Genomic DNA, 14,058 nt, shown 5'->3' with positions numbered 1-14,058 from the left:
CTACGCCATTGCAAAAGGGGTCCAGCCATATGCAAATGAGTCAGGTGCTGCCACCAATGGTAGCAGCCCTCATCAGTGAGGTGCAGCTTGGTTCCCTATGGTGCAGCAAGCAAGGGACCCACGGCTGGGCATACCCTGGCAGACTATTCTTTTAGAGTAGAAAACCTTAAGCACAGACAGGTAATGGAGGCACAGGGCGTCTAGAAAAGAAGAGCAGGCCTAAATCTGCCAACAATGAGACGTAGGGAGTGGGGGGTGGGAAACTAGGCACACTTCACTTTACTTTCCCTCAAATATGAGGATGCAAGGAACATATACTACAGAGAATTCTCTGGAAAGGTGGATGGGTGTACAAAGCTCAGAGGTGGGGAAACAATCCAGTCCCTGCTAGGAGAAAACCCAGAGACAGCCAAAAAGGCCAGCAACACCATCATGAATAGAGCAAATCTGTCAGGTGGGAAGAACACGTGTGCATTTCCATGAGCCATGCCAATAACGCACTACTGCAATGCACGAGACAGAGAGATAGAAACAGAGTGAGGGAGCGAAAGAGAAAGGAAGAAAAGGGAAGGACAGAGAGGGGGAGAGGCAGAATGAACAACAGAGAAAGAAAGAAAGAAAGAAAGAAAGAAAGAAAGAAAGAAAGAAAGAAAGAAAGAAAGAAAGAAAGAAAGAAAGAAAGAAAGAAAGAAAGAAAGAAAGAAAGAAAGAAAGAAAGAAAGAAAGAAAGAAAGAAAGAAAGAGATATAGGAGGAAAGAGAGCACTAGATTTAAGGCGAGAAAGAGAGCGACTGAAGGAGAGAGACTACACAGATAGAGAGCAAGCATGGACAAAAGCCGAAATAATGGCGGAAGGAAAGAAGAACAACGCAAATGATATGGGTGAACGTTTGAGTTATTTTGAATAGATGGGAGTGCGCCACGTTTTTTTAGAATGAAGCACTTGAAACAATGCCGTCCGTCCCCTTTCGGTTTTGATATGTATCATTATTTCTGTGGTCGGTGCCGAGGAGAGCCCATTACAATCTTCTTTACACAAGTAAAAACCAATAGTTCATTCCACGTCACCGAATTAACAGTACAATTTGACGGGCAGGAATATCATTTGCTGGCAGCTCGCGGCACGTGAAAGATTAATTACAGAGAAATCCTGTTTTCACTCTCACCTGACAAAGCACGTCATTCTCAATAACAAAAAAAACAGTAGGCGTAAACCAAAACATTAGACACTCCTTGCAACAAAAAACAAGCAATGACAATGTCAACAGTTTTTTGTTTGTGTTGACATGGGAAAGACTTTTGCCAGGCCCTAAATACTAAGGGGGCCTCGCAAAATGTTTGCCCCAACTCCCACATATTCTGTGACAGCCCTTGCAGCACCTGCCATTGCCCTGGAAAACCGACCTCATAAAAATACACTTGTTGCCGGTAACAAGATGACAATGCGAAGCTGAGAGCGCAGAACAGAGACAACATCCAAACTCACTGTAGCTGTCCATGGTGCTGACGCTGAACAGTGGTGGGTGTAATCGGACACAGGAGCGTTGCTAAGAGACAAACCCCGGGACTGTAAACTTGGCTGCAGTCCCGGCGTATAATTCGAGCAAATTGTTTCAGGCGCACGCGCGTGCGTGCAGACAGGCTCCAAGCCACGTTACAGGCAAAATGTGTTCAAAACGAGAGGAAAAGCAAAAGGAAGACTCATTATAAGAAGAAGAAAGTCACTAAGGAGATTTACGAAAAATGGTTGTTACGGATTATCAGAAAAGCTTTACAGGAAGCGGGTAGAGGGAGGAGTAAATCAAGAAAGTACTCCCCGCCTCATCCACGTCTTCCTCATCATGATCATCATCGTCCTCATCCTTCTCTGAGGCCTCAGACCCAGAGGACGAAGACCAGAAGGGAAAAAGTATCTAGACTAAGAGTCTGTGGCGAAATCACTTTTGCAGGTGGCCGAATGCATGGGTTTCCAGATGCAGGAGCCACTTGATTGGGGGAAGGAATCCTGATGATAAGGCGCGGGGACATCCTAGCATCCCTGCATCGGTATGCACTGATAAAATCACGGGAAAAATGTCACCTGAACCCCTGCATCTACGGCACGCATTCTATGATGCCCCCATTTGGAAAGCATTGCGGTCAGCAAATGACACAATCAATTCCTGGCTCTCCCATTCAGGCTTAACACGTCTCCAAGAATCCTAACAAGGATAATGGGTCCTACGCCCCATTTGCGGGGTATACAGATCTTCCCCTATCTGGATGACTGGCTTGTCAGGACTTCATCTCTGGAGGAGTTGCTACAGCAGGTGACCTTCATCTGCAAGACATTGGAGAAGGTGGGGTTTATTCTGACCACAGCAAAATCCCACCTACATCCATCTCAAGTCCTCAAATAAATTGGGGGCAAGTTCTGGAGAGCCAAGGCCATGGTGCTGTTGCTGAGGACAAAGCGGCCAGGATTCGAAACCTGATCCGGTCTTTACTGGATCTGAGGTAAGCAACTGCAAGATTTGTTTTTTGCATATCCGGGTTCAGATGGCCTCCCGTGTATTCTTGGTCCTTTTGGACAGGTTGCACGTGTGGACCGCGCTCTTGCATTTGCACAGGCCCCGGATTGTGGAATCACAGGAGTTTGAGAAGGTGACTCTGGCCCGGAGGTTCTGAAGGGTGAGCAACAGTGGTGGTTACAACCCATGAATCTCCTGAAAGTGTTTCCACTCTGTCAGCCTTGTCCAATCAACGTTACCACCGAAGCCAGCAAGCTGGGGTGGTACTCCTCATGGCCCAGGAAAAATGTGTGGTTCAAGAGGTAGCCCACTCCTCCTATTGGAGGGATCTTGCAGCTTCTGGCAGGGCTCTCCAGGTTTTTTAATCAGTTTTCTAGGAGAAGGCTGTAGTTCTCAAAAAAGTCAATACTTCATCCATGGGGTATATGAACAGGCAAGGACGAGAAGTATGTAGAGGTTGGCAAATTCCCTGGGGGAATGGACAGAGACGCACCTTTTATTAATGAAGGCGGCTCAAGGGGGAGGAGAATTTGGTGGCAGACCGTTTAATCAGGGTTTTCCCATCAGCATCATGGGAACTGAAACAGGACATGTTTCAGTTGATTTGTCGGCAGTTTGGGACGCCTCCCCCTCAATACAAAGGAGCAGAGATTTTTTTCCAGGTTCCCTTGTCAGGGGGCTTGGGGCATAGATGCTCTGAATATGTCTTGGCCGAAGGGCCTGTTGTATGCTTTCCCTTCTCTCCCATTGATTCCGAACGTTGTGATAAAGATTAGAGATTCAGCACTGGGGGTGATATTCCTGGTGCCCTTTTGAAAGAGGAGATCATGGTTCACTTTGGTGATGGAGCTCGCGGTTGCTCTTGTGTTTCTGCTGCAGAGCTCCCCATGTCGGTTGATTCTGAGATCAGGAGAGACAGTGCATCACATGGGGGCATGGAAACTGAAAGGAACGGCTTGCAGAGGTTTAGCCTGACCCAGTTGTTGGTACAAAAGGTGCAGTGTGCAAGGAAACATGCCACTGTAAAGGTGTATGAAAGGCACTGGGGAATTTCTTTAAGTGGTGTTCTAAGATGGAGTTGCTTGCCCTGCAGTGACCTACCACAGCCATTCTGCAGTTCTTGAGTGAGGTGTTTGATATGGGCCTGGCCGTTTCAACATTACGGTCTCAATGGGCTGCCATCAAGGCACTGCGAGATCCTTGGGAGAGGGAGACAGAGAATGAGAATCTGGGTAATAGATTGTTGAAGGGGTTCACTAATTCCAGAACTTGCCAGGTGTCAGGTCCACCCAAATAGGACTTGCAGTTAGTTTTGAAGGCGTTGCAGGATGCGCCTTTTCAGCCTCTGCATGAGACTGACTTGAAGTTTTTAACGATTAAGCAGGTGTTCGTACTGGCTGTCACCTCTGCTAGGAAAGTGTGAGCAATTGGAGCTCTTGTGTGGAAGGCCCACCACTTGGAGATTCAATCAGATGTGTTGTATTTGAGGAGTGACCCGGCTTTTCGAACCCAAGGTGGTCTCGAAGTTTCATTTGACACAATAAATTGTCCTTCCTTCCGTATTCCAGGAGCCAGGATCACCGGAGGAAGTGAGGTGGCATACTGTGAATGTAAGACGGGCCATTTCTATGTAACTGGACAAAACTGCTTCCATGAGCTCATCAGATAGCCTGTTCATTGCCTTTGGGGGTGCAAACCCGTGTAGAAAGCATACTGACCCTACTATCAGTCGATGCATAAGGGATGTGATTAAGCTGGTTTATGAGGGGTCAAGCCAAGCCGTTCCCAAGGGGATTCAGGAACTTTCCATGAGAGGAACGTCAGCTTCCTGGGCGGAAGTCCAGGGTGTGGATTTGCAAGACATTTGTAGGGCTGTGACTTAGGCAGAAGCCAACACTTGCACGAGACATTATCACTAGAATGTGCACACAGAGAGGGCATTCTCATTTGGCTGGGGCGTTCTGAGAGCAGGCACGTTGTAATCAGATTGCTTGACTGAACCTTTGAATAAAATGGTGGTGGGAGGCGTGCATCATCCTTCTAGTCAGTCTGATTTCCATTCCATAGGGTCTTTGGTATGCTTCATAATTAAGTACTGAATGAGGAAAAGGGATGTGGATGTAATATTGCCAGTACATACTGGTCATCTTCATTATTCCTATTACTCCTCTTCCTCGTCTCAGTACTTACTGCTCGCCCGCCCTCACGTTTTGGGATGGAATGGGTCTCGGCATCTTGTTTGTAAAATCAAAGGACACTAAGGCGTGCTGGGGTAAGGAGAGTGTTTACTACCAGGAATAGCGGAGGGGCATGGAAAGGAAGAACTTTCCTCAAAAGTAAGTACTGAGACAAGGAAGAGCAGGACTATAAGTAATGAAGATTACCATTAAGGAATCCGCTAATTTCAGGCAATGCAGCTGTCAGACTTGCTGTTTGGGGACTGCCCTCAGAGGTTGTATTGCTGAAGGTGAGAACTCAGTAGGACCGGGCATGCCAGCTGGCGCAGTAAACCAAGTTGCATATGAGGGCCACCCAAAGCTGCCACGAAGGAAGAGGATTTTGTGTTTTTCAGGAGCCACGTTTTGTAGTGAGCATTTATTTTTGTTTTGTTTTCAGGGGTGGCTTATCAATATTGGGCGACAGGGCTTCGACCCACCCATTTTGGGCGAGCCCCCAAGCCAGCCCGGAGAAAACACTGAGCGCTTCCACAGCTGCAACAAGCAGCTGAGTGGCCACTCCTGTGCTGACTTGAAAGGTGAAATGGAAACAGAGTTTCCCTTTGACAGTTCATACCCCTGTGCCTGTCCAGTGGGCCCTGTAAGGCATGGGGTGTTTTGCTTCCGCAGCCTTGGATGGCCGATTGGGGATGCAGGTTGGGTACATCTCTGAATATGCCTAGGGGGAGTTCTAGGGGGTGCTCCGGCTCCTGGACACAAGTGCAGAAAGCGGAAAGTTCTTCCTGCTTCCCATGTTGTGCGGGAGGCAGAGAGACGTCCCTGGGTCCTGTCCTTCTGATGGCGGCTTAGCTGATTCTGGATGCAGGTGTGAATGAGCGAGTGTATGATATGGGTGCGAGGGCGAGAGTTAGGAATGATGTGGATGTGTATGCCTGCACAAGTGAATGCGTATGGATGCGCGAGAATGTGTGCGAATGCTGAATTAATGAGTGTAGTTGGGGGCACAATACATGCACCCCCGCACCTCAAATCAAAGGCCCGCTCACCAGCATTCAGGAAGAACATCCTTGCACTTAGGCCACCTGATGAAGACCCTCAGGGGTGACATGTACATGCATATTGGCTGCTTCTACCAATGATTTATTCTGTCAGTATGTGATGGCCACTAAAATGATTAGTGAATGAAAATACAATAATACATACAAAATAAACAAACTCCTCCGCAAAAGCCAACTGGTTGTTCGTTTATTGCAATCAGTAACCAGGATTCACGATCAAGACAGAACTGTATTTGTGAAAATTGCGTGTGAGTGATTACTTTGGCATTTTGCAGGTAAGTAAGCCAGTCTAGCTACATAATGACACTTATATTTATTTTAACATTGATCCCCGGTAAAAAATGCCATGCAACAGCCAGACAACATAACCAGACTGGTTCCGTGTACATTTCTCGTGTACAATGACAGGCCAGTGCCACGGTAAGAAAATGTAACCAGACTGCCTGCAGCAATGCAGTCCAGTCTAGTCTATCCGTGTACATTTCTCGTGTACAATGACAGGCCAGTGCCACGGTAAGAAAATGTAACCAGACTGCCTGCAGCAATGCAGTCCAGTCTAGTCTATCCGTGTACATTTCTCGTGTACAATGACAGGCCAGTGCCACGGTAAGAAAATGTAACCAGACTGCCTGCAGCAATGCAGTCCAGTCTAGTCTATCCGTGTACATTTCTCGTGTACAATGACACGCCAGTGCCACAGTAAGAAAATGTAACCAGACTGCCTGCAGCAATGCAGTCCAGTCTAGTCTAGCCGTGTACATTTCTCGTGTACAATGACAGGCCAGTGCCACAGTAAGAAAATGTAACCAGACTGCCCGCAGCAATGCAGTCCAGTCTAGTCTAGCCGTGTACATTTCTCGTGAACAATGACAGGCCAGTGCCACAGTAAGAAAATGTAACCAGACTGCCCGCAGCAATGCAGTCCAGTCTAGTCTAGCCGTGTACATTTCTCGTGTACAATGACACGCCAGTGCCACAGTAAGAAAATGTAACCAGACTGCCCGCAGCAATGCAGTCCAGTCTAGTCTAGCCGTGTACATTTCTCGTGAACAATGACACGCCAGTGCCACAGTAAGAAAATGTAACCAGACTGCCTGCAGCAATGCAGTCCAGTCTAGTCTAGCCGTGTACATTTCTCGTGAACAATGACAGGCCAGTGTCACAGTAAGAAAATGTAACCAGATTGGCTGCAGCAATGTAGTTCATTCTAGCCATGTAACAACGGTATTACCCCAAAAAAATGAATTCGAATATAACGCGTCACACAAGACCGATTTTTTTGGTCGGGTTTCACCTGGGTCTACGTACCCTTTTTTAAAAAATAGATGGGTTCGGGGGAGCTGCTGGGGTCTCGCTCTGCAATATTATAGTAAAAAAGTCAAAAGACATTTTCGGAATTCGACCAAAAAAAACTCAAGACTTTTGAGACTTGTTCTTTTTTTTCAAATTGTTCACGTACATCCAACACTTATGTACAACTCAAAGGCTAGGAAAACATATGTTTTGTTTCACCAACTTTGTAACATTCTTAAATCTTAATTCGCAGTGTGCTTCTTACATTTGACATTCCACTTCCTTTTAATCTGCCTATTTTACTGCATTGCCTTTGGAACATGTGTCTTCTCGGTTCTGCTCATATCTCCTCTAAAAGCGATCTCTGCTTTCTTTCGATTCGTGTTAAAAATGTTCTCTGCATAGAAGATATCCCTCAAACTACGAACATCCGCAGCAATACATTATAACATTAAATTGAAAAAACAATGTAAAAATGACGTCACACTAAAACTCTTACAAAAAGAACGGGTCAATACAGAAAAATCACAATCCTAAAATGGACTTAATTAATGTTTCTCTCGACTTCCACAGGGCAAATATGAGAGCAATGCCAAGGCTGCCAGTGAGGTATTAGCTAATAATATAAAGACCAGGGCAGGTCCGCATCGCCTAAAATGCATTTTATGCAGAAGCAGTTTTATTGTTCTGCGCCTTATATGGATATAGAGTGGGCACAAAAACATGCACCATATCCTCAAACTCCCCGATACATAATACACAGATTAAGTCATTAGCAATGGCTGGGGTAGTTGCAGACCATTTTCCAGTGACTGCCCTGAGAAGGTTGAACCTAGCCCTGGTTATCACACTACACTCGTGCTTAAGTTAAGACCACGGCACATAGTCTGAAAAATATGTTTCTATAACCTCTTATATATTGCCAGGTTTCGAAATGCCAATCAAATGATGGGCAACAATTTAATAGGGAGAATCCCTGGGGGATTGGTCTCTGAGAGCATCTTGTCCCCAGGTTAAATAATCCGAGGTATGCCAATCATTTCTTCCCAATGCACAATAAATACCTGGGTGGGAGTCTCTGTAAATTTGTTTGATATGACAATTTATATTTGTATCTAACTATTATAGTACCAGGTGCATAATTTGGAAACAGGTGATCTGCATTTATCAAAATTATGGGCTCCTGGGACGATCACCTTTCTCAATACCTTGGTCCACTTACGTGTTGAAATTGGGAGTTTATAAAATAGTGACCGCCTTAAAAATTGCTATATAAAAACTAAACAAGCACTGGCAAAACTACTATCTTTGGAGTTGCTACAGGCATTGCAAAGAGGGTCTATGATGAGTGAAGCAATGAGGGGAGTGGGGGAAATGGGGATGAGAGAAAGAATAGATTGAGGGAAAGCCTTCAAATAAAAACTCCTGAGACAGCAGAGGCTAGTTATGGCAGGGGTCGAATGTCGCAAGTTGTTCAGTGTCAGCTACAAGTAATGTATGCTAGTAAACTTCCACTGGCATTTTAAGCAAAGTTTTCCATTGGACCCGGTTCAAGCATATGGGTTTAATAATGGATCAAATAAAATCAACCCAGGCTATTTCTTGATAACAATTCAAGAAATGCCGAGGCAACTATCTGTGAACAACCGGACCCATTACAAACCATTTGCAAACAGTTACTGGATTATATACCAGGACGCCATGTGTTCAGGTGAAAAGCATGAGACAGCAGGATCTATTTGCAGCAAGGCTGGGATATGTCAGCCGGCTGGGACAGAATTCAGTTGCTGATATTTACTTTGTTTGATAATCAGGTAACCTTTACAAATGGCAGAAAATCGATTAGCACATTTTTGCACCATCACAATAGAGTTTTTTTGTGCAATATGTTACACTCACATTTTAATTAAACAAGGACAACGCATATGGTCCTAGTCTTAATGTTGCTTCCACAATGAAAGGCTTTAATGGTCCTATACGTAATATCCATAAGTACTCTTTCACCTTCCATGCACCTGCAAAATGCATTTTATGAAAGGCATATATTTTCCCTAGGTGTACTTTCTGAACATCTTTGCAGCTTTGTTCCTGTTTTAATAAATTGCTTCTTGCTGGTGGTCTCTGATTTGCGTCTTGCAGGTATCTGTGTATGACATGCATCACAGGGGCCAAAGCATATCACCCCGTCTAACGGTGTGTCCTGTTGCTATCAAGTGGTGCATATAGATGTGTATGGGTGTTTCACTTAGTATCATTTAATAAGTAGATTTCCCTTCGCTTCATTATCCCTGCCCAATCTCAAAACCCCATTCCCTGCAGCAAAATCCAGTAAAAACCATTTGCTACTGACCACCTGAGGTTGTATCCGTTCGGGTAGGTGTCCTTACACAAGAGCCTTGGAGGGCCTGGGTTCAATTGATTTCAGGACAACTTGGATATAGCAGTAGGATCAGAGATACTGTTAGACCATCACAGAGACTCTCTCCAATTCGGCTGGCTTGCATGAACTGTACATAGGAAGTTTGCATGACATGTTATGCATCTTTTTTCTGGGCATAACCCAAGTCGCTTCCATTTCCAACCTTCACACTCGTACAATTGCCTGAGTTTCCAATGATGCCAATTCTCAGACTTCTTCCACAACCACGTGACTGGAGGGCACGCAAAAGGTGATTTATTTCCATAGGGTGTGGTTTGAAATGTCTTTCCTATGTAGTGGCATAAGCACACAGCCGGTCAGATAGCACAGTGAGCTGAGCGCTTGCCCCTGATAGCTGTGTGGAGTCTGCTATAGCAGTTTCGAATCTTGGCAGTGTCAACTCAGCCTCTCATCCTTCAGAGGTCGATAAATTGAGTACCACTATGTGGAATAATAACGTAATCTGTTGTTTCAGTGTTCTGAGACCCATGGGTGCATGGTATTCTATAAGAAATTAATTATATAGATGCACAAAGACTTTTTCCATGGCGTTTGTTTTGAATGAATATAATCATTTTCATTTAGAAATGTGACCCTCTCCGCAAAATGCACGTTTTTCAACCATGTCAATGAGCTGATCCATCAGGAATAAGGATGGTACTGGCAGAAACCTCATAATCATGTTGGGCGACCAATCCTTACCTAAGCTAAAGAAGCTTACTACCGTCCATCGTCCGAATGTATGGGACTTTTAGTGCAAACCTAACTGGGAAGCAACGGTGCGCTGTACAAAGGACACACACAATAGGTTACACGTAGGGTGCGGGATGGCAGAGAGCTGGAATGGGTAGGGTGAGCAGGTGAGGGAGGGGCACCGGAGGATGAGTAATACTGCTGAGTGGAGTGATGAGTGAGATTTTCTTTGCCAATTAGGGTCTTACACTTCTTGTCCTTCTCGACTTATAGGATGGAGAGGACGAGTCTTAATATGTGCGGGTAATTTGTACATTCCGGTTCCTCCATCCATAATTTCAAAGGATAGTTATCTCGTCTTCTCTTGGTGGTGTTGGGCAAGTGCTAACAATTGTAAGGGGGCCTCCCCTAATGTTTGGCCCCAGCTCCCACAAATCCTGTGACAGCCCATGCAGCACCTGCCATTGCCCTGCAAAACCTGCCTCGCAAAAATACACTTGTTGCCGGTAAAAAGACGACAATGCGAAGCTGAGAGCACAGAACAGAGACAACATCCAAACTCACTGCAGCTGTCCATGGTGCTGACGCCGAGTGGTGGCAGGTGTAATCGGTCCCAGGGGGTTAGTACAGTGTCCTCGTTGCTGAGGAACCGTTCCCCGGCTGGTGAGGGGCGATGCCGAATTGGGGTGCTGGGCGAGCTTTCGTCAGTGTAAAGCGCGTCGCCCCTGGTGTTTTGAGGGTGCCAAGTAGTTTCGTCGAAAACACATGAATCGCCCTTTCTTCCCCCTCCCCGCCGCCACGTACCTGTTCAGCTCCCTGGAAGCAGATCTTGCAGATGGGAGTTGGGCTGCTTTCCGCGCCACTGGACACTGAATCGGTGTCACTCTTAGCGTCATCCCTGGGATCCGAGGCTGTGGAGTAGTGTTCCTGCTCCGATGGTTCGGGTGTTAGTAACGGGTCCGCCGAAGAGGAGCCGTGCCGCGTGGAATCATCCGTTTCCTCTTCCGCCTCCCCCACTGTGCCCGGCAGGGTGGTTCCTGCGCTGGCCAGCAGCACCACCTCCCGTGGGCCGCTCATGCCGCGCCTGCCGCCGGTGGGGCTGGGGCGGCGCACAACTGGGATGGGGCTCTCTCCTTAGAGCCCGCGGAGCAGCGCTCACTGCCGCAGGCACGCCAGCTGCCCCAAGGGCGGAGCCAATGTCAATTGCTGTCCAATCAGAAAGCACGTAGGCGTGTTAACAAATACTGAGAGGCGGTGACAAAGAATAGGGACGGAGTAATTACGATTCACGCTCCCTGTGACGTCGAACGGCTTCTGCTGTTTGAGGCATTCCAGGAATGCCTGTGTCTCAAAGTGAAAGGCTGCTCGAGGGCGTGGTCAAGGACATCCTCCATCCTGAAGTCAGGCGGTATGTTTCTGTTGTCGTCGGTGTTTAGCTAATCAAGAAGTCCGAACACTCTCGTCCTTTGCCTGACCCTGACATGGTTCTCACCACCAAGCTGTTCCGCCCCATTGGCTCGTAACGACGCCCATAGCGCGTGACATATATTGTGACATGTGTGGCCAGCGGCCGGCGTGTTTGTGTGTTTTTCTTTGTTTTTCTGGTTTTCTCCACATACCTTGTAGGTTGAGCGTGCTGTACGCCTAGGCAATGTGATAAGCAGGCGCGTTCGCTGATACCGTTTACCTCAATGGAAAGAACCACTGATCGTGACGTATTATCCATTTGTCTTAATTATGTTCGCATTGTAAGCATGGCGAGTACGTTTTCCGTCGACTCTTTGTTTTGGCTGGTCTTTTTTAGGCGTTCAGCCAGGAGTGTAAGAGACAGTAACATTCTGAGTGGAATACATCAAAGTCAAATGACGTTGTCACTGCAACGACCTTTGGCTTTCATTTATCTCCCCCCAGCATGTTTACCGCCATACCGCCTTAACTCAAAGCAAATTGCTGTGTTTCTGTCTGTGTGCTTTCAGCGTAACAAATGGAATATAAATACAGACCTATTAATAGTTAATAGTCCCCAAGGAACATTAGAAAGAAACAAGCATTTCCATAGGTCAGACTTTTTAAATGTAAAGTGTGGCAGCTGCGCAGCGGTAACACGGGTGGTTGGAGAGCGGAGCGCAATATGGTATGCAAATAAAGATTGTTTTTCGACAGGTGGCATAAAACGTTTCATCCCGTCAACTTCCTTCTTCCTCTGATCCAACCGTCACCTCCCAGACTCCGCATTCCCCAACATTCCAAAGTAAGCGAAATGCTAGTGCCTACAACACAACACCCCCGTTGCATCTAATAAGACCTATAGCAATGATTCCAATAACGAACAATAGTAACATGGAACTAGAATAGCCAAAACTGCAATATGCAATATATAACATGCCACAGTACTCGAGGTAAAAATAAGTGAAAAACAGAACAGGTTGAAGTGAATAATTAAAACATCATATACTCTTGGAATCTCGTAGGCAAGCACCAGCATGGACACAGAAAGAACTTTGCCAAGGTACCTCTACTCCAGATGTAGAATTGGGCTCAAACGTTGCATATTATTATTATTGTATTTATTGAGCAAGGACCTAGCTACGTGAAGCAACAGAGCGCTTTACAGAGGTATGCAACAGTACAGATGCATAACGGAGCATCTGGTGCCGAGCTCGAGCTTACCATGGAGTCAAGATGTCTAGAAGCATGAAAATACCTCAGCCACAGGTGCCAAATCCAGAACTGGTGCTTGAATATTCACATTCACATTCTCATGTTGATTTATACCAGAGTTAAACTTGACCACTTTAGACATATTCCATTGCGAGTCATCTTCCAAGCACACATACAAACCAGAAACCCTTTCTCACTACATACCCTTTCTCACTTTCTGTGGGAGTTTAACTTTTACCCACTCCTCCCACCACAAATGTACGTATTTCGGCAACGTGGCGATCATTGGCATACCTCTTAATTTTTTGCTGCTTCTATTTCACCCACTTCTGCATGGATTGCACATCTGTCGTTTAAAACATAAACTTCCTGCGCTTATCCCTTAGCCAACCAGGGGACCAATTCGGAACATGGTAAGCTTCCTCTCAGTTACTGGTGCAACCTCTAAGCAGATGCAGTGTGTGTCAGTAAGATATCAATGCCTTCTGTAGCACTTTCGTCCAGTCCCACATGTTAGATACTGCAATTTTCATATTCTCTTCGAAAGCTCAATTGAAACGTCCACATACGCCATTAGCTTGCGGATGGTAAAGTGGCATGTGGGAATGCACAATATCTCGATTTGCCAAAGAAACACACATTTCCTTTCAAGTGAACTTGATGTTAAAAGATGCACAGGCAGACCTACCAATTCACACCATGACTCCAGGGCCGCAATTAAACTAGCTGTTGTACCTTCTGGCATGCACAAACATATGGCCACCTTGAATAATAATCAATCGCTACATGCAGATGACTCTCTCCATTGTGTTAAATGACCCTATAATATCCACAGCAATTTTGGATCACCGCTGCCCCAGAAATACAATTGGAGTCCACTGTGTCACTACCATCTGCAGAACTTTATCACTATCAGTGCACACAGTGCACATTCCTGAACAAACCTCTCAATGGCACAGTTCATCTCAGACATACCCTTAGCAGACACTGTGTGTCCAAGATACTCCACCTCACTCTTAGCAAAGTGACATTTTTCATTATGTAAAGTGAGCCCTGCTTCTTTCAAAATTCTCAAAACGCCCCCCAAAACTTTTCAGTGTTTGACCACGGTATCACTATAAACCTGGATGTCATCCTGGATGGCTGTAACATCAGCCATACCTTTGAATTCATTTGCCATCAAGTTTTGGAACACAGACGAAGCACTTGCCAGACCGAATGAATCCTTTTGGATAGGTACAGCCCAT

The 14,058-nt window shown here is 46.0% G+C and overlaps 1 protein-coding gene across 2 annotated transcripts in view; it reads right to left on the bottom strand.

Annotated features, from left to right (window-relative positions):
- Positions 1–11,733, bottom strand: part of MARCHF11 (membrane associated ring-CH-type finger 11) — a 324,601-nt gene extending 312,868 nt beyond the window's left edge. Inside the window, exon 1 of one of the 2 annotated variants that reach the window (XM_069620504.1) lies at positions 10,955–11,733. In XM_069620504.1, coding sequence (XP_069476605.1) covers positions 10,955–11,227 — 273 coding nt within the window. In that variant the 5' untranslated portion in view covers positions 11,228–11,733. The remainder of the gene's footprint in view (positions 1–10,954) is intronic. The other variant, XM_069620503.1, reaches the window with a different exon arrangement.
- Between the last annotated feature and the right edge of the window lie 2,325 nt (positions 11,734–14,058).

The sequence above is a fragment of the Ambystoma mexicanum genome, chromosome 5q (genome assembly GCF_040938575.1).
Source record: "Ambystoma mexicanum isolate Mex_15411 chromosome 5q, UKY_AmexF1_1, whole genome shotgun sequence".
Taxonomy (NCBI): Eukaryota; Metazoa; Chordata; class Amphibia; order Caudata; family Ambystomatidae; genus Ambystoma; species Ambystoma mexicanum.
Note: the sequence above shows the minus strand (reverse complement) of the source record. Positions and strands in the feature narration are given on the sequence as shown.